Here is a 27,631-nt window from a genome sequence, read left to right on the forward strand (position 1 = left end):
CTTGAGGGGGCCATTTAGGGATCTGGGGCAAAAATCTGTCAGGGATGGTACTTGGTCCTGCTGTGAAGGCAGGGAACTGGACTCTCTGACCTTTCAAGGTCCCTTCCAGTTCTATGAGATATGTATATTTCCATATAACTACATCCCCTATTTCCCCTTGCCCTCAGCCTATTTCAGCTAGACCCTCAATCCTCCCCCAGTCCTATTTCCCATTAAACCTTTCAAAAACCCTCCCACAGTCAATTGTCTTCCTCCTGCCCAACAAGCTTTCTAGAATTTCACTGCTTACCTGTTACACAAAGCTTAATTAATACCCTAACTACAAGGCATTATGCCTGTTTTTACAAACGGTACACTGAAAGCACAGAGCAATTAAATTATTTGTTCAACATCACACAGTAAGCCAAGTGAATGGAACAGAACCTCAGAGTTCCCATTCCCAGTCCATTGCTCTAGCCACAAGCCCAATCTCCCCCCTAATAGTTGGTTGATTAATAATTAACATTTACCTGGTAAGTGCTTTGGAAAACACGAAAAAGGTACTATCAGAAGCCATGTTCCAAAACAGCACAAGAGAAATGCTATCCACCATGCCCCAAGCCACCGGGGGTCATCTGGCTCAATCTCTGTGCTAGAAAAGATTAATTTGGAAAATGCAGATTTAATAATGACATAAACATCTTACTAGTCACACAGAATATTGCCCCAAATTATTATGGCTTTAAAAGCTATGCACTCAGTTTCTCCCATGGCACTAGGAGAAAGCCTCCCAGTACCATGCTTTTTCCTCATAGTTTTTGGGACTTATTGAATTCTATTGTTTTACTTTTGTGTATAATAAGCATTCAGCACATTATAAATATAATCAAGTCAAAATGGAGACCGTTGAACCAGAATGTACCAGACTGACTAATAAGGGAGCAATGAAAAAACAGGTCTTGGTAAGGTGCAATGTCACCACCACATCACTGATCACTAAATATATGTTTAATACTATTCAAAACAATTCTGAACATCTTTACCATCAGTGGATTTTTACACAAGGCAAATGTGAATTAGATACTAGTCCCAACACGTTGAAGTTGCATAACTGAAGTCACAAAAGTCAGGAAAATGCAAAAGCAAACAGCAACTATAACTCAGCCAAATCAGGATTGTAGGAATTGCTATATTGGATCAGCCCAAAGATCATCTAGTCTTGTATCCTACTGCATTTCCATAATAGATTCTTCAAAGAACCCCCCTCTCCCCCGTAATGGAAAATTATGCAATTACATGCCCATGGGAGAGGTTTCTTCCTAATCCCAAGAAGTTAGTGGTTTATGTCCTAAATCATTGAGGAATGATAACCCATACAGATTTTTTAAAATCTAATATTACTGTGGGAATCCTGCAACATAACCCCTGAAATGAAAGAAGTGAGATCCCACTCCTCATATCACCAGTAAAGGAAGTCTCTGGACAGAAAATGTTCATGTGCTGAGAATGCAGGTTTGGTCTTATTTTAAGGTTGACAAACAAAAGAAGTAGTAACCACCATCTCCAAAAGCTGGAACTAAACTCATGCTCCTGATTATCAAGGAGTAACTTTTCTCTATAGAAAAGGTTAGAGTTTAGGTCGCTTTTCTTGGAAGTCATTAGGGAAGACTAGATTGTTGCCTAACAGGTCAGAGGGTTTTTGAAAAAAGTCCACAGGAACAATCTTATGTTCTCTGAAGGAAAGAGCTATTATATGGAGTGGAGCTCAGCTATTTCCCCTCTCATGGCAAAAGCCATAATCCTCAATGAAGCCATAGGAAGTACCTGAATATTTTAGTAGATTACCATTAGGAACCAGGGAGCAATAAAAATAGCACTCTGTTGGCTGAACAGAAGAAAATCAGAACATTGCCTTGCCTTGTTTGAAGAGGGGCATCAATATAGATATTAAGCAGCTGCCCTCCCAATACATAGCCAAGGGCAGGACCCAGCAATGACATGGCATAGCCAATTCCTAAAGGGAAAGAAAAAGAAGAAATGTTTTCCATGTCATGTCTCAGCAGGACATACAGTTCTAAAATGTAAGGTTAAAGAAAAAATTAAGCATGTAGATAACAGTAAAAGTTCATAGACACACAATAAAATACAAAAAATAAATTCCATGGCATTTTCAGGGGAGGGAACAATCACATTTACACATTCAGTGTAATGATTTATAGAAATCAAAGACTTGTAAAAATCAAAATATACACTTGTCCATTATACTATTAATATCTTTAACATGATCTTTTACAACTATTATTTATGAGACAAGGTGGGTGAAGTAATAGCTTTTATTGGATCAACTTCTGGGTATTTGGGTGGCCCGTTCCATGATGCAATATACTTCTCTGGTGGAGTGTCCTTGTTTGGTGAAGGCGGTTTTACGTGTGTTAAGGTGTATATCCCAGACTTTTTCCTCAGAGCATATTCTGTGCTTGGCTGTAAATAACAGATATTTTTCTGTGTTTGGGGTGGTTATTGGATCAATGAAGATAGGTTTGGTGACCTGTGGGATTATTGTATGTGATAGTCAGTAAGGTTCGACTGTTAAAACTGATCGTTGTGTCCAGGAAGTTGATGCTAGTGTGGGAGTGTTCTAGAGAAAGTTTGATGAATGGATGGTGGTAGTTGAAGTTGTGGTGGAAATCTACAGGGGAATTTAAACCATCTGTCCAGAAGATAAAAATATCATTGATATCTCTCAGGTAGATCACTGGTTTCATATCCAGAAATTCTTCTTGAAGGTGGTCCATGAAGAGGTTGACATATTGGGGAGCCATCCTGTATCCATGGCTTTTCCCATGGTTTGGGTAAAGTATTTGTTAGTGAATGTTAAATGGTTAGGAGTGAGGATGAAATGGATGACTTTGGTGATGTGTTTGGGGTGATATCTGAGGGTTGTCCATTGTCTTGTAAATATTTGAGCCAGACAGCTATGCCAACACTGAGAGACATGTTGGTGTAAAGGGAAGTGGCAACCATGCTGGCGAGGATGATGTTCTGAGGGAGGCTGTTAATATTTCAGTTTGTGGAGGAAGACAGTTGTGTCCTGGAGGAAACTGGCCCTCGTGTGATGAGTAGTTTGCGAATGGTTTCTAGGAGTCCCAATATTCCTTCAGTAAGAGTGCCACTGCCAGATATGATGGGTCTGCCTGGGTTCTCTTGTTTGTGTATGCTGGGAAGCATGTAGAAGGTCCCTAGGGTGGGTCATAGGAGATGAGTTTGTATAGTTTCTCTTGGAGTTGGTTGGGGAAGGAGTTGATGATATTCTTAAGTTCCTGGGTAAATAGTGGTGTGGGAGTCATCTTTGAGTTCTTTAGAGTAGGTAGTATCAAAGAGTAGTCTTTTGGCCTCATTAATGTAGTCATCACTGCTGAGGACTACAATGAGGACCCCATTGTAACTTACTAAATTTCTCTTTTTGTTCTATAACTGCAGAAGTGTTAATGGGCCATTCTACCTTGAATTGTCTCTTACAATATGTGCTAGTTATTTATGCTAAACAATCTGTTCCACCTTGCCTTTTGCTGTGATGTTCAGGGTATCTTTCCCAGACCTAAAGAGCTCTGTGTGGCTCGAAAGCTTGTCTCTCTGACCAACAGAAGTTGATCCAGTAAAAGATATTTCCTCATCCACCTTGTCTCTCTAAAATCCTGGGACTGATACAGCTACAACTACACTACACTGCACACACCTATTATTTAAGGCTTTCTTCTTCCTCAAAATAGTTTCAAATCTGTAAAAGTAGTTTTGCCTTTACACAATACCAGCTTTATATTACTGCATGCATTTTGCCTACAAAGAGATTTGTATTCTATGGAATAGAAAGCTTGCATCCCCACTGTGTGAAAGAATTGCACAACAAATAGCTAAGTGCTTGAATTATATGGCTACTTCTCTCTGTGTGTTTCAAAGCACTTGAACCTTGCTATGTTAGGTAGCATGTCTACTATTTTTAGCCTTAAATGTAAATGTTTTAAAGTAAAAAAAATACCAGTCTGTTTGAGTGCTTAAATTATTAAGAGAACACACCTGTAGCCTGGAAATTCTAAATAAAAGCATTATAGAAGTAAAATGAAAATGTACTTTATTTTTTTAAATCTACTATGACCAGAAGTCAGGTGTCTGTGTTAGCAGCTCTGTCAGCCGTAATATCCCTAACACTTGAAGCATAGTAAAGACTACAAAAGCAGCGAAGAGTCTTGTGGCACCTTATAGACTAACAGATGTTTTGGAGCATGAGCTTTCGTGGGTGAAGTGGGTATTCACCCACGAAAGCTCATGCTCCAAAACGTCTGTTAGTCTATAATGTGCCACAAGACTCTTTGCTGCTTTTACAGATCCAGACTAACACGGCTACCCCTCCGATACTAGTAAAGACTACAGCTCCCTGTTTCCTTTAGGTCTGATTGATTCAAGAGCAATGGCACTGTATGCTTTCAACACATCTTGCTAAGTCATTGGAATGAGAGGAAGCAGAGGCAGGGGTAGCTAGTCTCACTGAAAAGAGCTCTTTTGTCCACCCAGAGAAGCAACACAGACAGTTCTTTCCCTGCAAAGCTAGAGAGGAGAACAACAAGCAGCATGCTTTCTTGATTTTGCCTTAGGGCAGGTCTACACTGTAAAGAGATGCTTTCTTAACTCAGGTTAGCTAACCCATGTTAGTCAACTTGATTAAAATAGTAGTGAAGACACAACAACTCTTCTTTTAACTTGTATCAGCAGCTTAGTTTATCCCTATATACTTTAACTTGAGCTGTTATGATGTCTCCAAGTTACTATGTCTTCACTGATATTTTAACCAAAGTTAGCTAATCTGAGTTAACACACTTTTTCTTCTACTCAGTATAAGCAAACCCTTAGTCTTTTTAGGCCTAATAGCCACAATATCAGAGAATCATAGCCACTGGTGAGTACAGACACACACACTAACTTTCAACCAAATATTCATGACTGATTACATAGAAAGGATTTTTGCTAAAATTCTGTATAATGTTTTCAATTTTGCTGCATCAGTTATCTGGCCCAGCTGTGCAACTTCCTTGTAGGCTGAAATTTCTGGACTGAATTTGTTAGGGATAGGTCTGGATTTCTTACCTATTCAACACTATCTGAGTATCTCCTTAGATAACAAGGGTGAAATATTGGCCCTGCTGAAGTCAGTTGCAAAACTTCCATTGACTTCAGTTGGATCAGGATTTCTCCCCAAGTTTGTAGGACCCTTGGATCCAGGAGATTTAGGATAAGATTTTAAAGACCTATGATCATGAATGGGAACTCACTCTAAACTCTGAGCATGTTGAGTGGGGAGTTTTACCTGCCTAATAACTGCTGGACTACATCCTAAAATATCAGCTGTCATCAAGTTACTTTCCTTTTCATACCAGATAGAACTTTGGTTTTCCTGTTTTAGAATGCACTTAAATGTGCAAATAGAAAAGAAAGAATGTAATTTAACTCTTAAAATAAATTTGGTAAATACCTAAAAAAGAAAAATCATGCTTGAGTGCCTTTTTGTGCCTAACAAAGGTTTAACTAAAAACAGGTGCCTTAATTCAAAAACACACACAATGCATAATAAAACATACACTAAATCTGTCAGGAAAAGCAAAAATATCCTGTAGATATCTTGTAATACATTAATGCATCCTTGTGTACAGTAATAAATTATCAGCTCAAACATGGAAGGATTAACCTAGTTACTTAGCCATTTGTTATATTTCCATTCTAGTTTTGTTGTGTTATTAAAATAGGCTGCTTTTTAAGATGACACTACTTTTTTCTTCTACAAGTTCACATGTTTATCTGAAGTCTAGATGAGGGCTCGGCAACCTCTGGCATGCAGCTCACCAGCATAAGCAGGTCGTCCTTGGGAATTAGCTCTTCAACCCAGGAGCGCCCTCTGCAGGCCAGTGATCCACTTGCCATTGGCCCCCCGTGTTCCTCCCAGGACTCCAGTGCCCTTATTTCAGGGTTCTGCCTCCTGCAGTACCCCACAGTCTTATTGAGTTTCCCCATCCCAGGGGAATCCCCACCCTCATCCCCACATCGCCTCAGTTGTGGCTACTGCCAGTCTCTGTTTAGCCCCCGCGCCCTGCAGTCTATCAGCCGATCATCACAGACAACAAGGGGTTTGGACTGGCTGCCTTTACCCACCTCTGGGTGCCCCCCTACAAGCCCACTACCTAGAAGGCCTAAAACTAGGCCCTGCAGCCTGGGGAGTTGCTGGCCTAGGGCTTCCCAGCTCCTAAGGCCTTGCACTTGCCCCTTGCCCCCTGCCCCCTGGGTGAGTTCCCCAGCAGCCAGGCCTGTCTCCCTCTCAAGTCAGAGAGAGACTGCTCCCTCTGACTTCCCTGGCCTTCTTAGAAGGCCCAGTTGCTTAGATTGGGGCGTGGCCCCAGCTGCAGCCACTTCCCCCAATCAGCCGGAGTTTTACTCCCTTGCCCAGCCCCAGCCCTCTGCAGGGCTTTTCCAACCCCTTCCGGGCTGGAGCAGGTGTTCGCCCCGCTACAGTAACATATGAAAATAAGAGTCTGGGTGAAGTGTTCAAGATACTGTGGGGTTCATCCTGACCCACCCTATTAAACAAATAAAATAGCCAGTCAGCAAATTTCCAACCTGCTGAGACAATAAGCATAGCCTTGTCTGTTTCCAAAACATCTACATGCCAACCATTACAGCAACCACTGCAGAAATGATTTCTATATAAAAAAGTTGTCAGCAAGCAAATCTGTTACTTCAGCTACTTAATGACAAGTGTTGTGTTTACAACATTTATGATCTCTTCCTACTAGCAGATTTTTTTAATTACAATATTTATAAAGTGTTAATTGAGCAATCATTTGCTACCAATTTAAATTTTAAAACAATATTACCTATGTAGAGAGAAGATTTGTGTTTTGGGACACTATCATCAATGAAGGCTGTGCCCAAAGTGTACAGGGGAGTTCCTCCGACTCCCAGTAGCAGCTGCGCCAGGATGAAGACATAGAGGTAGTTGGAGAGTGAAGACTCTTTGCTGGTATTGCAAGTGAAGTTAGCACTGCTAGTTCCTGATACTTGACAGGTATCTAAAAAACACATTTATAGAGACATTAATAAAATACAGTTGACTGGTTCATCATATAGTTTGTGCTTATAAAGGTAAGGAAGCACCTTGTATATAATGCATTCTGTAGTTAATAGCACAGGAGTGCTCGACTCCTAGTCTTCTAATCCCAGCTCTCATACAGATTTCCTGTGAGACATCAGACATGTCACTGAGCATCGCTGTGCCACAATATTCCCATGTGAAAAATGAGGATATTTCTCTACCAGACACGGGAGAGTGGGAAAATTCCTCATAAAAATGAGTGGCTTTTTAATTTTTGATTGCCCAAATACCCTGAATTAAAACTCTTGTTTAGAGGACGAGTTCTGTATGCAACAAGATATCAGACAGAATTCTCTGATACCCTTGTAACCTACAATACTTCAAATTAAAGAACAAAATATAGAGAAATTTATAGTTTAAAACAGGTTTCAGAGTAGCAGCCGTGTTAGTCTGTATCCGCAAAAAGAACAGGAGTACTTGTGGCACCTTTTGTTATGCATACTTCCACCTTTTCATGTTCTCTGTATGTATAAATATCTCCTGTCTGTGTGTTCCATTCTATGCATCCAAAGAAGTGAGCTGTAGCTCACGAAAGCTCATGCTGAAATAAATTTGTTAGTCTCTAAGGTGCCACAAGTACTCCTGTTCTTTTAGTTTAAAACAGAGATTATTGTTTATTAATCAGTGCTCCAGCTGATATGGAGCAATACTGATAGGCACTAAGACACCCTCAAGCCCTCCACTGCTTAACTAAAAATCTTAGAGATTAAGGGTAGGAGATAGAAGAAAAATCTGTTTTAAAAGATTCAACTACCCACTATTCCTCCCCTGGAAAAAAAAAGAATTAGGTTTGTAAGAAAGTGTTCCTATTTAATATGTTACACCCTAGCAATCTCCCTATGACAACAAATGTCATGGATTTAACTCCTAGAATGAGGAAACAACATTACTGGTATTTCTCTTACACACGCACACAGGGCAGAAGAAGGAATTGTGTTAATGCACAACTTTTTTCTGGTACCTAAAAGTTAGTTACATGTAATAGTTAGCTTTTCCTTGCTTAAATGAATTCTCTCCCCTTTTCCTTCCCTCTGGAGTATTACTGCTTTTCCACCGACATCAAACAGCCTCAATCTTATTTGACAGAATAGAACAAAAGTACGTGCAGCATTCTTTGCAAATGTCTGTATATACACATGTGCAATGCTGAAGATGAAAAATCCCACTCATTTGACAGAATGGCTGTACTGGGTAATTCTCAGCTATTGTAAAAAATGTTTTAGAACACTTACAGTAAAGAGAAAGTGATATAAGTAGGTTATGTTTATCCACAGAATACAGAACAAACATTGAGAATCATCCCTCCAGAAGCATGACTAAATACCAATTTCTACAGTAGTGTTTTATGAATTAAGCCAAACAATACTTTTTGACCCTACCAGTGCTAGCAAAGGAGCAATGTAGCTGTCACAGTGTTTCTCTAACAAGCAAGCCATATATTCAGTATCAGAAGAGAATAGAAATTATCTAGTGATCATTCAGAACCTAACATGAATTCTTGAAGAGTTAGGCAGAAAAAGCTACTACAATGAAGTCTGTCATCCTTTCCATTATAAACTCCTTTCTTTAAAAAAAAAAAGAGTTTAAGATGCCATATAAATTCACTTCAGACTAGTGTATGAAGTTTCAGTCTGGTCAATGAGCAGTATTTTCCTACTAAATTTTCCATTAAGTCAGGTGAGGCAATTTTTCAGTTTTTAAAGAATTTGTTACTAAAAAAAACCTACACAGACTTTGTGTGCCATGTTCCTTTCAATTCACACTGTAGAAGAGGGGCAGGAGCTCTTGGGGCATGGCAGGTTTCTGAGCAGAAAGCCATGCAGAAGTTAACATTAAAAAAAATGCCATGGGTGTTACCATCCCTATCTCCTTAGGCTAGAGCTGCAGAGGCATGGTGGAAGGATGTAGAGTACTCAATGGCAGTAAGGCTCTTAAGGAAGCTGCTTTGGGGAGCAGTCCCTCAAAACATGCTGTAGAAAGGAAGCAAACCTCAGGGGCAGCTGGGAATAACTGGCTCTTCCCTCTTTGAAGTGGCAAATCCTTGTGCTTGCAGGGAAAAATTCAGCACCAATTCCTCTAAAGGCTTGTCTACACTGACCGGGAGATCAATGCATGGCAATCAATGCATTGGCAGTCAATTTAGTGAGTCTAGTAAAGACCCACTAAATCGACTGCAGATTGCTCTCCCATCGACTCCTGTGCTCCACCTGAATGAGAAGCGCAAGGGGAGTCGACAGGATAGTATCTCCCATCAACGTAGCATAGTGTGGACCCCCGCGGTAAATAGATCTAAGTACGTTGACTTCAGCTACATTATTCACAAAGCTGACATTGCATAACTTAGACTGATCTCCCCCCATAGTGTAGATCAGGCCTCAGTGAGCATCCATATTTTAGCAAAAAAACCAGGAGTACTTGTGGCACCTTAGAGACTAACAAATGTATTTGAGCATAAGCTTTCTGTTTTTGAAGTTTTTTTGTTGTAATATTGCGACTTTTAGGTCTGTAATCAAGTGACCAGGGAGACTGAAGTGTTCTCCAACTGGTTTTTGAATGTTATAATTCTTGACATCTGATTTGTGTCCATTTATTCTTTTACATAGAGACTGTCCAGTTTGGCCAAAAACAGACTCCAATGAGAGACTGCTGAATTGGAATTAAATTGGACACCATTAAATTAGGCTTGAATAAAGACTGGGAGTGGATGGATCATTACACAAAGTAAAACTATTTCCCCATGTTTATTTTCCCCCCCCTACTGCTCCTCACACCTTCTTGTCAACTGCTGGAAATGGGCCATTTTGATTACCACTTGTACAAGGGTTTGCTGAGGCTCGACCCTCTCCGGGGCGGCAGAGAGCTACACCGGCTCACTACCCACAGTTGATCTTGGGGAATTAGTCCAGCCATGGGGTCTCCCTCAGCAGCCCTTGCTGTAACCGGAAGAAACACGGTAAGCCTGGCCCTGGCTCAGGGCGGGCAACAATGCTAAGTCAGGGCTCTGGCCCACAGTCAGGGTTGAACAATCGTGGGACAAACTGTAGCTAGCCCAGGCCCTAGGTCAGGGCAGGGCAACAAATGCTGAGTCAGGAGCTCAGGCCCTTGGGCAGGGCTGAGCAACAACAATAGGTCCCAGCCTCCTCAGGCCAGGGAGAGGGGGAGTCTGCCACCCACGAGTTGGGTGGCAGGGGGGATGCAGCCCCTCCCACTCCACTGTGTTCCAGCCCAGGGCCCTAGCAGCAGCAGAAGACCTGCTACTATCAGCGAGGATCCTGGCCGCAACACACCAACCTAGGCGCTGGCAGTGCTGCAGCCAGACTGGGGTCGGCTGCCCCCAGGCTACTTCCACACTCCGCCTCGGGGCCTACCGGGGTCTTGGTGTTGGCCTCTGGGGGATCCAGGGTCATGGGTTATTCGGGGTAGGGGTTGATCGGCAGGCCAGGCAACTCCTCTGGGTAACGAGCGCAGGGCAGGTCCAGCAACTCCTCCGGATAGCGGGCGCAGGGCAGGCCTGGTAAGTCTGGGTGGCCGCCTTGGGCCACGGGGGTTTCCCAGTCGCAGGCTGGGCTAGAGGCATCTGGTCTCTCCGACAGCTGGGCCTTTACTGAACTCTGAGGGTGAGCCTTTATACTTCCGAGTCACTGCCTGACCATCTGAGGGGCAGGCTTAGAGCTCCCTAGCTCCACCCATTCCGGCCTCCAGATGGGCTCTTCCCCCTCTGGGGAGGCGGGGAGCCACACCACCTCACTACACCACTACAAAAAGTTTTTTTTCTCTCCTACTGGTAATAGCTCACCTTAACAGATCACTCTCGTTATAGTGTGTATGGCAACACCCATTGTTTCATGTTCTCTAAGTATATATATATATAAAATCTTCCTACTTTATTTTCTACTGCATGCATCCAGTGAAGTTGGTTTTAGCCCATGAAAGCTTATACTCAAACACATTTGTTAGTCTCTAAGGTGCCACAAGTACTCCTGTTCTTTTGCTGAAACAGACTAACACGGCTACTACTCTGAAATACATATTTTATGTTATTGTTCTCCTCCAGTAGTATTTTTGAACAGGAGTAGAGCATTAGAAACATTTTTAGCCCTTTTAATTAACCCAAAATAACCCAGGTTTTTAAGCAATAAATCTTGTGTTCTTTTGGCATTTGAAAAGATATTAGAAACAGCACATGAATAAAATTCAATATGTTTCAAAGCCTTTTTTATGGAAGTGTATGTAGCTTTTCTATCTAAAGTCCAATTGACATCAGGCTAACTTAGACAAAATGAATACATACAATGTCTCTAAAACTTTATTTTGTAGTACATGAAGTATTGTTTTTATGGCATGATACATTGTAAAGATTTTACTTTTACAGTATGCATTAACAGCTCATAAGTACTGCAATATCTCCTCATACATGATGACCCAGAATATATTTGTAGTTATGCATTAATGCTAAACACAGCAAATAGATAAAGTTTATCCAAGTTCTAGCGAATTAAAAGATAATCTCACTAGTATGCCAATTGAATTATTTTATATATATGAACAGCAGATAGTGTCTGGCATTACTCAAGACCAATAATCAAAAGTCGTTGACTCAGAGAGAGCTAATAATCTAGAAGACAGACCTAAGAGACACGAGATGTCCTCAGAGATCCAAAAGAACAAACTACTTAAGATACATTAAAAAAAAATTGGCCTATTTTTCACTCCTTCTTTCCCCAACCTCCACCATCCATGTGTGAATGTCATGGAGAAGTAGCTTCTTATGGAAGACTAATGAAAAAAATGGGGCCTGAGACAGACTAGATCATTCCACACACAAAGGCAAGATAGGAGAAAACCACAAAGAAAGGAGTGGGCAAAGGACACAAAGGGATGTTGGTATCATTGTTGGATATAGTTATATTAACATCAAAAAAGTAACACAAAAGAGAGGATACAAAAATCATTAAATTTAGATTTTTAGAAGGCACATTAGAGTGCACAATATTTATAGCTGTGCACAAAAGAGATAACTGAAAGACTGCAGATCATATGCGGTTTCCCATTACGTGCACATGCATTTTGGCCAAAAAAAGTTAAACAGAACTTTTATTACACCATGAACTAGCAATTGGAGACAAGTTCTCCCCTTTCGAAGATTCACATGCCTAAAGTTCCTAACATCAGAATACTTCTATGTGAACAGGACAAAGGAATGTACACCACATCTGTTCTTTGCTTTCTTTACTTTTGGGAGAACTGTCTATGTAGTCAGTTTAGCCAAAACCCAGCCAAACAGGGATATCTAAATGCAATTTTCTGTCTTAAGTACACTGTTCTGTTTGTCCATTACAGATGCTGTTTTGTGGTCAAGTCTTTAAAGAACATTATCATAAGCTGTGATCTTCATTACAGTATGAACAATTTCCATTTGAATACCCAAGATTCCAATAGCTTAAGCAATATATACATTTCACTACTTGGTTATCCACAATAATTGCCTCTAAATATATCCAATTAACCATTGCAATCAAAATATTTAATCTATCAGTAAAACCTAAATTGATATTTATTAAAACATTTACAAAAGGGGAGCCAAGGTCCTGGGTTTTTTTAGGAAAATATTTGGATTACTCTGCTCATATCAAAACCTGTGTTTTTATTTGCAACCATCTGCCATACAATGACACACATTTTTTATTTATGGGATACTGCTAAAAAAAATTATAGTTTTGTGTCTAGCATGTCCTGAAAATTCACCCAAATGAATTAACTGTAGTTATTTGGTTTTAAATAAATTTACCCTGAAGTCACTTTTTTTTAAAATGGAACTATTTTACAGAAAAGTTGCAGCTTTTTTAATATCTTAAGGCACATTAACCATTTTCATGGGTGACTAACTCCTACACTTATTTCACACAATCAGGCTTACATAATGTTTAGCAATTTGACACTAAATCTAATTGCATTTAGAAACTTGTCATTAGGAGCAGGACTGTGCCATTCCTATTGAGGGAGAATGAAGACTAGGAAAAAGAGGGGTGTGATTGGGAGTAAAGCAAGGAGTCATTTTCACTAACATTTGGTTTTGTTTTCTTTCTTTTTGTAAAAAACTTAATGATTGTCAACATTGAGAGACCTAGAGAATGAAGCCCTCCCTTTCACACACACCTTTGAGTAGGCTTGGCTACACTTGAGAGTTAGTAACTTAGTAACTGTCCACACCTGCAAGGCACATCCAGCGCTGCAACTCCCTGGCTGCAGCGCTGGCTGAACACCTGGTCTGCTTGGGGTGTAGCGAGTGCAGCGCTGGTGATCCAGCGCTGCTCATCAAGTGTGGACACACACCAGCGCTGTTATTGGCCTCCAGGGTATTAGCAGATATCCCAGAATGCTTTTAACTAAATTACTCTCTTTGTTTTGTTGTGAACTCGGAGCTCCGGTGCTCCGGGAGCTGCTTATCTAAAAAACAAACAGCTCCTGTTTGCTGTGATCAATCTGTACCTGACTGTGACCAATCAAATGAGATAACCCCTGTGAATGAGGCAGGCAGGGAGTGAGTGTTTGCTTGAGGAGAGAAACTGTGGGGGGCGGGTGGGGAGAAAGGGAGTCCGTTGGATGCAGGCTGTTTGCAGTTAAGAGTTAAGAGTAAGGGGTCGGGAATATTTTCTGATTTTGCTAGGCAGGAAGCTAACACACAGTGTTGGCTCCAAAAATCCACTCTCTCTCTCTCCCCCGCTCCCTGTCACACTACACCCCACCCCACCCCTCTCTTTTGAAAAGCACGTTGTTGCCACTTAAACGCTGGGATAGCTGCCCATAATGCATCACTCCCAACAGCGCTGCATATGTGGCCACACACCAGCGCTGGTAGCTGTGAGTGTGGCCACACACCAGCGCTGTTCCTACACAGCTGGATGACCAGCGCTGTAAACTCCCAGCGCTGCAACTCTCAAGTGTAGCCAAGCCCACTGCTGAGAAATGGAGAGGAGGCAGAAATGAAGGAAGGGGTTTAAAACAATGTGGTACCAGTTTTGTTTATGATTTTAAAACCTTACTAAACTGATTTCACATAGGCCACTAAACAATCCAAAAATGAATTTTCACCCAGGTCAGATTGGCAGGGACCTTTAGGGGGGGTTATCTTTTTCTGCAGCATGGGACATGGCATAAACGGGCCACTTGCTGGTTTTAACTAGAATAAATCGTGGATGCTCTGTATATTTTGTCCCAAGTAATTCTGTTGCCTCATAATATGAAAAAGCTATACAATATTTAAGGCTATACAATATTTAAGGCTATGGATAGATGTTCAACCAACCATGTTCAATCAAGTACTACTCTATATACTTTTTTTCTAGTGCTTAGAAGTAAAGCTCACATCTTTAAACCCATGGCCTTCAGCTTCAAATGATTCCTTAGTAGGAAGCTGATGAAGCACAGTAGGACACAAAAAAGTCCATCAGCTGAGAGGATGAGTAGAGATCAGGAGATATTCAAACAGTGTGGATGGCTGGAAGGTACTTAATGTAAACAACATCAATAAGTATTTTGCCACTATATGACAAGCTATTGCTAGCAATTTTTTTAGTAGCCTTCATCCTTTAACAAAGCTCACTGAATCACCTACATAATTACAGAATGCATCCATTATTGTATAATAACCAAGGATTGTATTTTAAATTGTGGTTCTGAGCTCTTCATAGGACTGAGTTCTGCATGTAAGTTTCTTTTTCCATCTTCATCTTTGATAAGTAAAAATGCTGCATCTAATGACATATGGTCTGTTTCATTGATTGTGAATTCACTAGGAACATATCTCCTTCACAGTCGGTTGGCTCTTCTGAACTTGAATGCCCCCAGGATGCTTTATCTTGACTGTTGGTCTCAGTGCTCCAGTTTTGTATCTTCAGAACCACAGGAGTAGACTACGTTATAATGATATTATTTACACCTTCATAGTTAAGGTTATCAGCATTTCTAATAGGAGTTATTTGTGACTCAACCATCAAAGTTTCACTCAGCTCGCTGGCAAGGTCTGTACTAAAAATCTGCAAGAAGGTATGTGTGCTGGAAGTGCTTGTATATTTATTCAGTCAGGAATGTCACATGGCACTCCTTATCAGTAAATCACTGAGTTAACATACACACCTTGAATAGTTAATAATGAGTACAGATTATAGATTGTATTTGGAAGAGAGAATTTAAAATTGAGACTAAACCAAGATAAATTACTTATTTTAAAGTAATCAGCCAACCTTTGTGAAAATCCTACCGCTAGTTTTACTTGCCAGTTTTTACTGCCTTTTCTCCATAAAATCTCTTTTTCTCCCTCATAATTCAAAAGCAGCACCATCATCAGTGCACTAAACCTACATCTTGAAAAGGCAAAGAGACTCTTGAGGTTACAGTGCTGCCCCATGGAATAGTTCAATATACACTTTCTTTATGTTTAAACCCATGAAATCCCCTTGGAATGTCATCCAGAGTTCTAAATTACTTACAGATGCAAAATGCAATGTCTGATAACAGAGCTATCATAGCATTTCATTACAAAACAAAACAAAAATTAAAAAAACAATTAAAACTACAGAGCACCTGCCACAATATGTTCCAAGTAATTTCTTATATATAAAACACTGATTAGAAAAAAGAGTTGAAATCATTCCTCCTCAGTCCCATCTTTTATTTTATTTGGTAGATTTGTTAGGTTTTTCTTTTTACACATCTGTGAATTTAGTGCTTTTGAAAGGTATTTATAATATAGAGCACAGAAATTTGAAGTCCCACAGCTGGGCCTGGTCTACACTACAAGTTTATATCGAATTTAGCAGCGTTAAACCGAATTAACGCTGCATCCGTCCACACAACGAAGCCCTTTATATCGCTATAAAGGGCTCTTAATACCGGTATCTGTAATCCTCCCCGACGAGGGGAGTAGCGCTGAAATCGGTATTGCCATTTTGGATTAGGGTTAGTGTGGCCGCAATTCAATGGTATTGGCCTCTGGGAGCTATCCCACAGTGCACCATTGTGACCGCTCTGGACAGCAATCTGAACTCAGATGCACTGGCCAGGTAGACAGGAAAAGCCCCGCGAATCTGTTCTATCAGAACTCTGTTCCAATAGACGAAATGGCAAGGCATTTGAAAAAATTTCCAAGGCTATGATAGACAGAGGCCACAGCAGAGACTCAACACAGTGCTGAATGACAAGCGTAACGGAAAGCCAAAGAATCAAATGGATGCTCATGGAGGGAGGGGGGACTGAGGACTCTAGCAATCCCACAGTTCCCGCAGCCTCCAAAAACCATTTGCATTCTTGGCTGAGCTCCCAATGCCTCAAGGGTCAAAAACATTGTCGCGGGTGGTTCAGGGTATATGTCGTCAATCCACATCCCCACCCCATGAAAGAAAAGGGGAAAAAATCGTTTCTCACCGTTTTTCAATGCCATCATATGTCTACTGGATGCTGCTGGCAGACGTGGTGCTGCAGTGTTACACAGCAGCATCCCATTGCCTTCCCTTCCTGATGGCAGATGGTACAATAGGACTGGTATCCGTCATCATCATCCCGTGAGTGCTCCTGGCCGGCCTCGGTGAGGTCGGCCGGGGGAACCTGGGCAAAAATGGGAATGACTCCCGGTCATTCCCTTCTTTAAGCTTTGTCTCCTGGAGATTTAGTCCTGCCTGGAATATCAGAGGCCCTGGAGGTTTTTTGCCTTCCTCTGCAGCATGGGGCACGGGTCACTTGCTGGAGGATTCTCTGCAGCTTGAGCTCTTCAAACCACAATTTGAGGACTGCAATAACTCAGACATAGGTTAGGGGGTTGTTATTGAAGTGGATGGGTGAGATTCTGTGGCCTGCAATGTGTAGGAGGTCAGACAAGATGATCATAATGGTCCCTTCTGACCTTAAAGTCTATGAGTCTATCATAGCAGCTGGAGGCTGCGCTCCCTCCCCCTTTAATGTCTAATGGAGATTCAGTCCTGCCTGGAAGATCATAGCAGATGGAGGCTGCCTCCCCCCCGTTTTATCTCAATAAAGTCAGTGTTGTGTCTTATTCATGCATTCTTTATTACTTCATCACACAAATGGGAGGATAACTGCCATGGTAGCCCAGGAGGGGTGTGGGAGGAGGGAAGCAATGGGTGGGGTTGTTGCAGGGGCACGCCCTAGAATGGCATGCAGCTCATCATTTTTGCAGGATGTCTGGGGCTCTGACCTGGAGCAGCCATTTGCCTCTCTGGGTCTTTAGTAGGCTTGCCTGATATTCTAGGCAGGACTGATTTTACCTTTAGACAAAACATAAAGAAGGGAATGACCTGGGGAGTCATTCCCATTTTTGTCCATGCGCCCCTGGCCGACCTCACCGAGGCCAGCCAGGAGCACCCATGACAACAGCAGATGGTACAATATGACTGGTAACCATCATTGCCAACTTGCAAAGCAGCAGACAGTACAATAGGACTGGTAACCGTCTCTGCTAACTTGCAAAGGCAAGGGGATACTGCTGTGTAGCACTGCAGTACCGCGTCTGACAGCAGCATCCAGTAGACATATGGTGACAGTGAAAAAAAGGCTGAACGGGCTCCATGGTTGCCGTGCTATGGCGTCTGCCAGGGCAATCCAGGGAAAAGGGCGCAAAATGATTGTCTGCCCTTGCTTTCACGGAGGGAGGATTGACTGACGGCATTTACCCAGAATCACCCGCGACACTGTTTTTTCCCATCATGCATTGTGATCTCAACCCAGAATTCCAATGGGCGGGGGAGACTGCAGGAACTATAGGATAGCTATGGGATTGCTACCCACAGTGCAACGCTCTGGAAATCGACGCTAGCCTCGGTACATGGACGCACACTGCCGAATTAATGTGCTTAGTGTGGCCGTGTGTACTCGACTTTATACAATCTGTTTCCAAATACCGGTTTCTGTAAAATCGGAATAATCCCGTAGTGTAGACATACCCCCATAGAAAAGATACACCACTCCAAAGTATCCCAGCTGTAAACTGCAGCCAACACAGTATCTGGGGTAAGAAAAGATGAGGAGCAAGAGAATAGTTCATTCTCTATTCCCCTTCAGTTCTTGGTGTCCTTGTTGAGTATTCTAAAAAGGTAATCATTCGATGCCAGTTTTGGAAGTAGTTTTTGGCATGAAGACATTTGTCCACTAGGAAGAGATCTGAGAAATTTGACTTAAGCCACATACAATATTAATATTAATTAAATACTATTTTAAATACTTGGCCATGCTGAAGATGGATAACTTAGTTCATTTGAAGTTATACTCTTTGATTCAACATGCACATATTTAATAACGAAGACAAGAAAAGCTAACCTAGAATTTCCTAGTTTCAGTTATAGGCATTTTAAAGCAGTGGTTCTCAAACTAGGGAAAGGCCCTGGTGGGCTGGGCCAATTTCTTTACCTGCTGCATCCACAGGCCAATGAGGGCTGCAGGAAGCAGTGGCCAGTACATCCCTCGGCCCGCGCCGGTTCCTGCAGCCCCCATTGGCCTGGAGCAACGAACCACGGCCACTGGGAGCTGCGATCGGCTGAACCTGCAGATGTGGCAGGTAAACAAACTGGCCCGGCCCACCAGGGGCTTTCCCTGCACAAGCAGAGGCCCAAGTTTGAGAACCACAGTTCTAAAGTACTTATACTGCCCCTATCACCACAGTGTTTGAGTATCTCAATTTTTTTTAAGTTTAGCTATCATCACAACACTCCAATGAAGTAGGGGAGCATTATTGTCCATTTTACAGATGGAGAACTAATGCATAAAGAGGCTAAGTGACTTGCCCATGGTCACAGAAGAAGTCTGTGGCACAGCTGGAACCTGACCCCTCATCTCCCATGGTCCTAGCTAGTACCCTCACCGTTGAACCCCTTCATCACACTAAGTGCACACATAATTAATTGGGAAGGCTAGAGATTGGGAAGATTGGCATCAGTGATTATTTTTTAACTAACTGACCAGAACAGACCATTAAATACATTATATCTAAAATTCCAATATTTTAAATTTCTCAGATGACAAGGGAGACATCTGACATGGAGTTTTAGAAATATATTTAATCCTGTATTTAAATTTGTGTATAGCTTATATTGCAATGTTTACATTAATCAGGGAATGACATGATGCAAATCACTGGAATCTATTTAACTATAAAATGAAACAACTTATAATAAGAAGACAAGCCACTAGAGGGAGCTCCTAACTTAGTCTATCAATACCTGTAACATTGTTCCAGGTACTTCCGCTCTATCCCCCATCGTCCCCACCCTCTTTTTTTGGGGGGGGGGGGCATGCTTCAGACCCAGGTAACTTAAACCAGCTATTCCAGTAAAAAAAACCGATTACTCTAGATCATTTTAAAGCTTACTTGTTTGAAAACTTCTAAACAAGGTCACAGATTCTGGATTTTATCTAGAAATTCTTTTCTTGTGCCTATTTATAGAAAGCTGAAATTTATAATTTTAGTTTCACTTTGAGTTAAGAAATTGTTTTAATCCATTTCCATATACAATATGTAAGTATGAAGGACAGACTATCTAATAGATCATATTAGCTTTATATTCTCTCTCTCTTGCTCTCTCACTCTCTTTCTCTCAGACACACACATATTCCCCCTGTTAAACACACAGGCAAGGAGCACTCAAACTTCTGATTGTCTAATATCAAATCTGAGGTAGTTTGCAAACTTAGCAACAGGAGTTTTAGACTGGGTGTTGGATTCTTTTTTTAGTTACTTTTCTAAATAGATTATTTCCTGCTTCCTAGAATTCCACTTAAACTGTATCAAGTGTTTACTCATGTAAAGTATATTATGTATTTTATTTCTCTTTAGCTTTATATAAGTAGTATAAACATTATTGCTATTGCAAAAGAATTCATAAGAATTATTTATAAGCCAACTAGAGGAGCCTGTGTTTTGCTACAGTAACAACATATTACCTTGAAAAGTCCTCTAATGTGTTCTGCAGTTGGTTAAAATATGCCCAGATTTAATTTCAGTGTGAAGATTAATTCAGCATACATATGCAAATATGATATACAGACATTTAAAGAAATAAATAAAAAATTTGCTGTAAGTATTAGAAGTCTTTTTAAATAAATAAAACCTCACATTGTCTGGGGATATAAGTTTGAAGAAGTGCCTCGTCGGGCTTGTATAGCTCTCAGATCCAAAATTCACTGAAATTGATGGAAATACACTCAGCCCCAATGAGCTTTGCATCAGGTCTTCACCAAAGGAAACTGAAGAAGTCCAACAAAATGTTCCACCACCAACCAGGAGGAGGAGAAGTGTTTTATTAGAACAGTGGATCTCCAGCTTTCTGAAATTAAAGAGCTGTCTTTCATTTTTGAATCAGATAAAATTGAAATACTCACATATAGGGAAAAATCCAAACATTTTTGGACCCTTTGTCCCAAACAATAGATCTTCACATACTCAGCAAGTGCTGAAGAGCCCAATTTCAGGAAGGCTGCATAAGCACACTTCCTTTATTGCAAACCATGGGATTTGAGATGAAGTGAATATTCTCAGGGATCCAAGCTGTATTAACAATGATTATTCTCATTTTGCAGCATTTTTTATTTTAGCTGCCCCCATGCTTTTACATTTGTGCAAAGTCTCATTACATAGAATACATATAATTTTTTACTTGAAAATACAGGCAATCGTTGACTTTACGATGTTCAACTTATGACGAACGGCACTTATGACATTTCTGAATTGACACCCTGATTCAACTTAGGATAATTAGTTTAGACTTTATGATGCTTGATACCGCAATGAAGTGGATTACAGTTATGAGTTATGATGTTTTGACTTATGATTTCAAGTCAGCGTATACATTAGACTCAGAGGTTTCAGAGTAGCAGCCGTGTTAGTCTGTATCTGCAAAAAGAACAGGAGTACTTGTGGCACCTTAAAGACTAACAAATTTATTTTAGCATGAGCTTTCGTGAGCTGCAGCTCACTTCTTCGGATGCATAGAATGGAACACACAGACAGGAGATATTTATACATACAGAGAACATGAAAAGGTGGAAGTATGCATACCAACAGGAAGAGTCTAATCAATTGAGATGAGCTATCATCAGCAGGAGGAAAAAAAAAACTTTTTGAAGTGATAATTAAGATGGCCCATAGAAGGTGTGAGGAGAACTTAACATAGGGAAATAGATTCAATTAGTGTAATGACCCAACCATTCCCAGTCTCCTAGGCCACAGTTAATTGTATCTAGTTTGCATATTAATTCGAGTACCGCAGTTTCTCTTTGGAGTCTGTTTTTGAAGTTTTTTTGTTGCAAAATTGCCACCTTCAAGTCTGTCACTGAGTGGTTAGAGAGGTTGAAGTGTTCTCCCACTGGTTTTTGAATGTTATGATTCCTGATGTCAGATTTGTGTCCATTTAATCTTTTGCGTAGAGACTGTCCGGTTTGGCCAATGTACATGGCAGAAGGGCATTGCTGGCACATGATGGCATATATCACGTTGGTAGATGTGCAGGTGTACGAGCCCCTGATGGCGTGTCTGATGTGATTAGGTCCTATGATGGTGTCACTTGAATGGATATGTGGACAGAGCTGGCATCGGGCTTTGTTGCAAGGATAGGTTCCTGGGTTAGTGTTTATGTTGTATGGTGTGCGGTTGCTGGTGAGTATTTGCTTCAGGTTGGGAGGCTGTCTATAAGCGAGGACTGGCCTGTCTCCCAAGATCTGTGAGAGTGAAGGATCATCTTTAAGGATAGGTTGTAAATCTTTGATGATGCACTGGAGAGGTTTTAGTTGGGGGCTATAGGTGATGGCTAGTGGTGTTCTGTTATTTTCTTTTTTAGGCCTGTCCTGTAGTAGGTGGCTTCTTGGTACTCTTCTGGCTCTGTCAATCTGTTTTTTCACTTCAGCAGGTGGGTATTGTAGTTTTAAGAATGCTTGATAGACATCTTGTAGGTGTTTATCTCTGTCTGAGGGATTGGAGCAAATACGGTTGTATCTTAGAGCTTGGCTGTAGACAATGGATCGTGTCGTGTGGCCGGGATGGAAGCTGGAGGCATGACCGCTATACTTACTTACATGCCTCCAGCTTCCATGCCGGACACACCACACGATCCATTGTCTACAGCCAAGCTCTAAGATACAACCGTATTTGCTGGTGGGACCGCTTAGTGTTACAGGTCAGAAGGGACCATTATGAACATCTAGTCTGACCTCCTGCACAATGCAGGCCACAGAATCTCACCCACCCACTCCTGTAACAAACCCCTAACCTATGTCTGAGTTACTGAAGTCCTCAAATTGTGGTTTGAAGACCTCATTGCACTCCCATCAAGATCAGAATTTGAACTGATCATCAACCTTTTGACTCTGCTAGCCTAAAGAAGTAGGAAGAATCCCAATGGTGATGTTATCAGCCTACCTGAGAGAATGTTTTGTTGCTACCATGGTATCCCTTCTGGCTAATTTAGAGTAGGTAAAAACCATTTCCAATTCCTGAAAGGGAGTTTGTTCCTAATTTTGGCTGGAAGATAGCAATAAAACATAAGCTTACAGCAAGAGAAAGGAATGCTTTTAATGGAAGCCTGGTGATGTGATCCTGTATCAGATTGGGGAGGAAAAAGTTTAAATGAACTCCATTTACCTGCCTCCTAAAATTCCAGAAGAACTCCCAGTGATGTTATTTTCTTAGTGTTAGAGGTAGGCAAGAAAGAGGCCTAGTTGTCTATAGGGGTACTTTATTTGAGGAGTTTGTCAGCATTTGATTATTTACATAAAATGGTGAATTATATATCAAATTCAGAAGTTGGGAAGCACCAACAGACTGATGTGATATGTTTATGGTGGCAGATTTCAGACTGGGGCAGAAGAGCCTTGAAGGGAGAAAACATGCATCCAAAATATGAAATCTGCAGTTATTTAGCATGACTTGGAAAGAACAGAAAATTTGTTTGATTTTTTGCTTCAGACATCTGCCTCCTCCTGTGCTGCAGCAGGTAGACTAGGCTATTTGTCTAGACAATTAGATGGTCAGAAGAATTTGTGGTTCGGGTTTCATAATCCAATAATTTTTAAATTGAGACACCTTTTGCAGAAGATGGGAGAAAGTGTGTCTGTGTTGGGGGGTATCACATTTTTGGAATCTTCAGGAATCAGCCAGGGGGATTTGCTCAGAGGATGAATAATACACTGGTGGGAGGAAACAGGGGAGAGATTTTCCCAGAATATTCCATGTTGGCCTAACTTTGCTCCCACTAAAGTCAATAGGCATTTTCCCATTGATTTTAATACTAACAAAATTAGGTAAATGCTAAATGCTTGTGGAAATACCACCCTGTATATACCACTCAACAATTTGCATTTCTACTGTGAGATACTGTGGTTAATAGCGCTGTTTTGCAAGTCAAAATAACCATGGATGGAGAAACTAAGGGTTTTCTCTTCCAAGGTATTCTGGGCACCAGCTGCTCCATTCTCTTTATTTGGAGTTGCGAGTACTCATCATTTTTTGGGGGTAGGGGAAAATGGAGACCCAAATTATGTGCACAAGATCAGTGAAAGACTGGGACCAAGCTGAAAACAGAGTCCAAATCTTCCAACTCTTTTGCTTTAAACATTAGATGACAATGTTTCCTGTTACTAAGCCCAAAATAACATCCCCAAGGTGTTACAGGATTGCAGGCATTAAAAATTCATCTGTAAGGTGCATATTTGAACAGCCTGTGAGACAACTGTAAACATGTACTATTCCTTCTTTCCTCCCCAACTCCTTGTGGTAAAGAAACATGGGATTGCATTTGCTTTTTCCAGAACCACAAAGAATAAGAAGCTTCACTTAATAAGAACTGACAGTTGGAGAAAGGAATGAGAGTTAAGACCCCATTGCTTGCATCCGAAGAAGTGGGTATTCACCCATGAAAGCTCATGCTGCAAAATGTCTGTTAGTCTATAAGGTGCCACAGGATTCTTTGCTACTTCTACAGAACCAGACTAACACGGCTACCCCTCTGATACTTAAGACCCTATTTGGATCTCACACTCTACATATACGATTTCAATGCATTTGAAAATAGAATTGAGAGTCTCATTTACACAAATAGCTTCAGGTGATTTGATTGTTTTTTTGGTCAGCAATTAGATATGCACAATATTATATTACATTTTAGTAACCTCTGCTTTACAAGATTTTATATAGAATCCTATTTTCTCATAAGAAGATAAGAATACTGGGTAAGACCAATGGTCCATCTAGCCTAGTGTCCTGTCTTCTGACAATGGCCACTGCCAGATGCTTAAAAGGAGTGAACAAAACAGGGCAATTACTTAGGGTATGTCTACACTATGAAATTAAGTCAAGTCAATTTTTAGAAATCAATTTTATACAGTCAATTGTGTATGTCCCCACTAAGCGTATTAAGTCGGCGGAGTGCGTCCTCACTACCGTGGCTAGCATTGACTCATGAAGCATTGCACTGTGGTAGCTATCCCACAGTTCCCGCAGTCTCCGCTGCCCATTGGAATTCTGGGTTAAGCTCCCAATGCCTGATGGGGCAAAAACATTGTTGCGGGTGGTTTTGGGTACATGTTGTCAGTCTCCCCTCCCTCCCTCCCTCCCTCCATGAAAGCAATTGCAGACAATAATTTTGTGCCTTTTTTCCTGGGTTTTCCATGCAGACGTCATAGCACAGCAAGCATGGAGCCCACCCAGCTCACCGCTGCTGTTGCAAGCATTGTAAACACCTCGTGCATTATACTGCAGTATGTACAGAACCTGGCTAAGAGACGGCAGCATGAGGACAATTGTGAGGAGGACATGGACACAGACATTCCTGAAAGCACGGGATGTGACAATTGGGACATCATGGAGGCAGTGGGGCTGGTTGATACAGTGGAACGCTGATTCTGGGCCCGGCAAACAAGCACAGACTGGTGGGACCGCTTAGTGTTACAGGTATGGGATGATTCCCAGTGGCTGCGAAACTTTCTCATGTGTAAGGCCACTTTCCTGGAACTCTGTGAGTTGCTTTCCCCTCCCTGAAGTGCAGGACTATTAACATGAGAGTTGCCCTGACAGTTGAGAAGCAAGTAGTGATAGCCCTGTGGAAGCCTGCAATGCCTGACTGCTACTGGTCAGTCAGGAATCAATTTGGAGTGGGCAAATCTACTGTGGGGACTGCTGTGATTCAAGTAGCCAATGCAATCACTGACATTCTGCTGTCAAGGGTAGTGACTCTGGGAAATGTGCAGGTCATAGTGGATGGCTTTGCTGCAATGGGTTTCCCTAACTGTGGTGGGGGGATAGACGGAACGCTTATCCCTATCTTGGCACTGAACCACCTTGCCAACCAGTACATAAACCTCAAGGGGTAGTTCTCAATGGTGCTGCAAGCACGGGTGGATCACAAGGGATGTTTCACTGACATCAACGTGGGATGGCCGGGAAAGGTGCATGATGCTCGCATCTTTAGGAACTCCGGGCTGTTTGAGCAGCTGCAAGAAGGGACTTCTTCCCAGACCAGAAAATTACTGTTGGGGATGTTGAAATGCAAATAGTAATCCTTGGAGACCCAGCCTACCCCTTTCTCCCATGGCTCATGAAGCCATATACAGGCAGCCTGGACAGTAGTAAGGAGCAGTTCAACTATAGGCTGAGCAAGTGCAGAATGGTGGTAGAATGTGCCTTTGGATGTTTAAAAGCTCGCTGGCACTGTTTGCTGACTAGATTAGACCTCAGCGCAACCAATATTCCCATTCTTATTGCTGCTTGCTATGTGCTCCATAATATCTGTGAGAGTAAGGGGGGAGATGTTTATGGCAGGGTAGGAGGTTGAGGCAAATCTCCTGGCTGTCAATTTTGAGCAGCCAGACACCAGGGCAATTAGAAGAGCACAGGTAGGTATGCTGGCGCATCAGAGAGGCTTTGAAAACCAGTTTCATGACTGGCCAGGCTACAGTGTGACAGTTGTGTGCGTTTCTCCTTGATGCAAACCTGCCACCTTTGTTGATTTTAATTCCCTGTAAACCAAGCACGCTCCCCACTTCAATCACAGCTGGCAAAGGAAATAAAGTCACTATTGTTTTGAAACCATTCTTTCTTTATTAATTAAAAAAAAGGGAGATAACTGATAAGGTAGCCCAGGTGGGGTGGGGAAGGAGGTAGGGCTGTGCTACCATTTAGGCCAACTAGGCGGTTGCCTAGGGCGCCAACATTTGGGGATGCCAAAAAGCGGCACCCCAAATTTTTTTTAAAGCCTTTCAGCGGCCGCTGCACTGGGAGGGAGAGGGAGTCTGAGCCGCCGGCAGCCAGCCCAGGGGTTCCCCTGGGTCAGCGCACCGCCGCCAGCAGCCAGCCCAGGGGCAGGGCTGGCTTCAGGCACCAGCCCAGCAAGCAGGTGCTTGGGGCAGCCAACAGAGAGGGGCGGCACCTCCGGCCCTTCGGCAGAGGGTCCCTCACTCCTTCTGGGAGTGAAGGACCAGCCGACAAATTGCTGAAGACTGAACCGGTGGCATTAGTGCCGCAGATCACGATTGTGGCTTTTTTTTTCTTTTTCTTTTTGCTGCTTGGGGCAGCAAAAATCCTGGAGCCGGCCCTGCCCAGGGGTTCCCCTGGGTCAGCGCACCACTGCCAGCAGCAAGCCCAGGGGTTCCCGACAGCAAGGCTTCTGGAGCAGAGGTGAATTGGGGTGGAGAGGTGCCGGACGGCTCCCCGGTGGGGGGAGGATCTGCCGCAGGGGGGCGCCTCAGGGCAGGGGGGGAGCTGCCACGGGGGGGTGCCTCAGGGCAGAGCTGCCGCAGGGCTTGGGGGGAGAGGGGAGCGCAAGGTGGCAGTTTCACCTAGGGTGCGAAACTTCCTTGCACCGGCCCTGGGAGGAGGGGAGGAGGGAAGGACAAGACCACATTGCTTATTGTAGCCACACTAGAAATCAAAACTGTTTGAATGACAGCCTTCTCTTGCTTGAGCCATCCTGTGGAGTGGAGTGGCTGAATGCCTGGAGCCTCCCCACCTGCATTCTTGGGTGTCTGGGTGAGGAGGATATGGAACTTGGGGAGGAGGGCAGGCGGTTGTACATTGGATGCAGCGGCAGTCTGTGCTCTTGTTGTCTTTCCTGCAGCTCCACCAGATGCCTGAGGATGTTCGTTTGCTCCCCCATTAGCCTCAGTATTGCATCCTGCCTCTTCTCATCATGCTCACTTAATGCTTTCCTGGACTCTGCCACTGAATGCCTCCATGCATTCAGCTGTGCCCTATCAGTGCGGGAGGACTGCATGAGCTCGGAAAACATGTCATCGTGAGTGCATTTTTTCTTCTAATCTGCGATAAGCTCAGGGACAGAGATGATAGGGGAGCATAGAAACATTTGCACCTGTGGGGGGATAAAAAGGGAGAGTAAAATTTAAGATGATACGTTTCTGAGAACAAAAGGGAGACTCTTTCACAGTTAATCAAGCAATTCACAGCAG

The 27,631-nt window shown here is 42.3% G+C and overlaps 1 protein-coding gene across 2 annotated transcripts in view; it reads right to left on the reverse strand.

Annotated features, from left to right (window-relative positions):
- SLCO4C1 (solute carrier organic anion transporter family member 4C1) overlaps positions 1-27,631 on the reverse strand; it is a 100,130-nt gene that overhangs the window by 44,420 nt on the left and 28,079 nt on the right. For both annotated transcript variants that reach the window (XM_039545470.1, XM_039545471.1), the window contains exons 3-5: positions 6,897-7,091; positions 1,897-1,993; positions 510-631 (exon numbers count right to left, since the gene is read on the reverse strand). In XM_039545470.1, coding sequence (XP_039401404.1) covers positions 510-631; positions 1,897-1,993; positions 6,897-7,091 — 414 coding nt within the window. The remainder of the gene's footprint in view (positions 1-509; positions 632-1,896; positions 1,994-6,896; positions 7,092-27,631) is intronic.

This window comes from Mauremys reevesii, linkage group 6, assembly GCF_016161935.1.
Source record: "Mauremys reevesii isolate NIE-2019 linkage group 6, ASM1616193v1, whole genome shotgun sequence".
In the NCBI taxonomy this organism is placed as follows: Eukaryota; Metazoa; Chordata; order Testudines; family Geoemydidae; genus Mauremys; species Mauremys reevesii.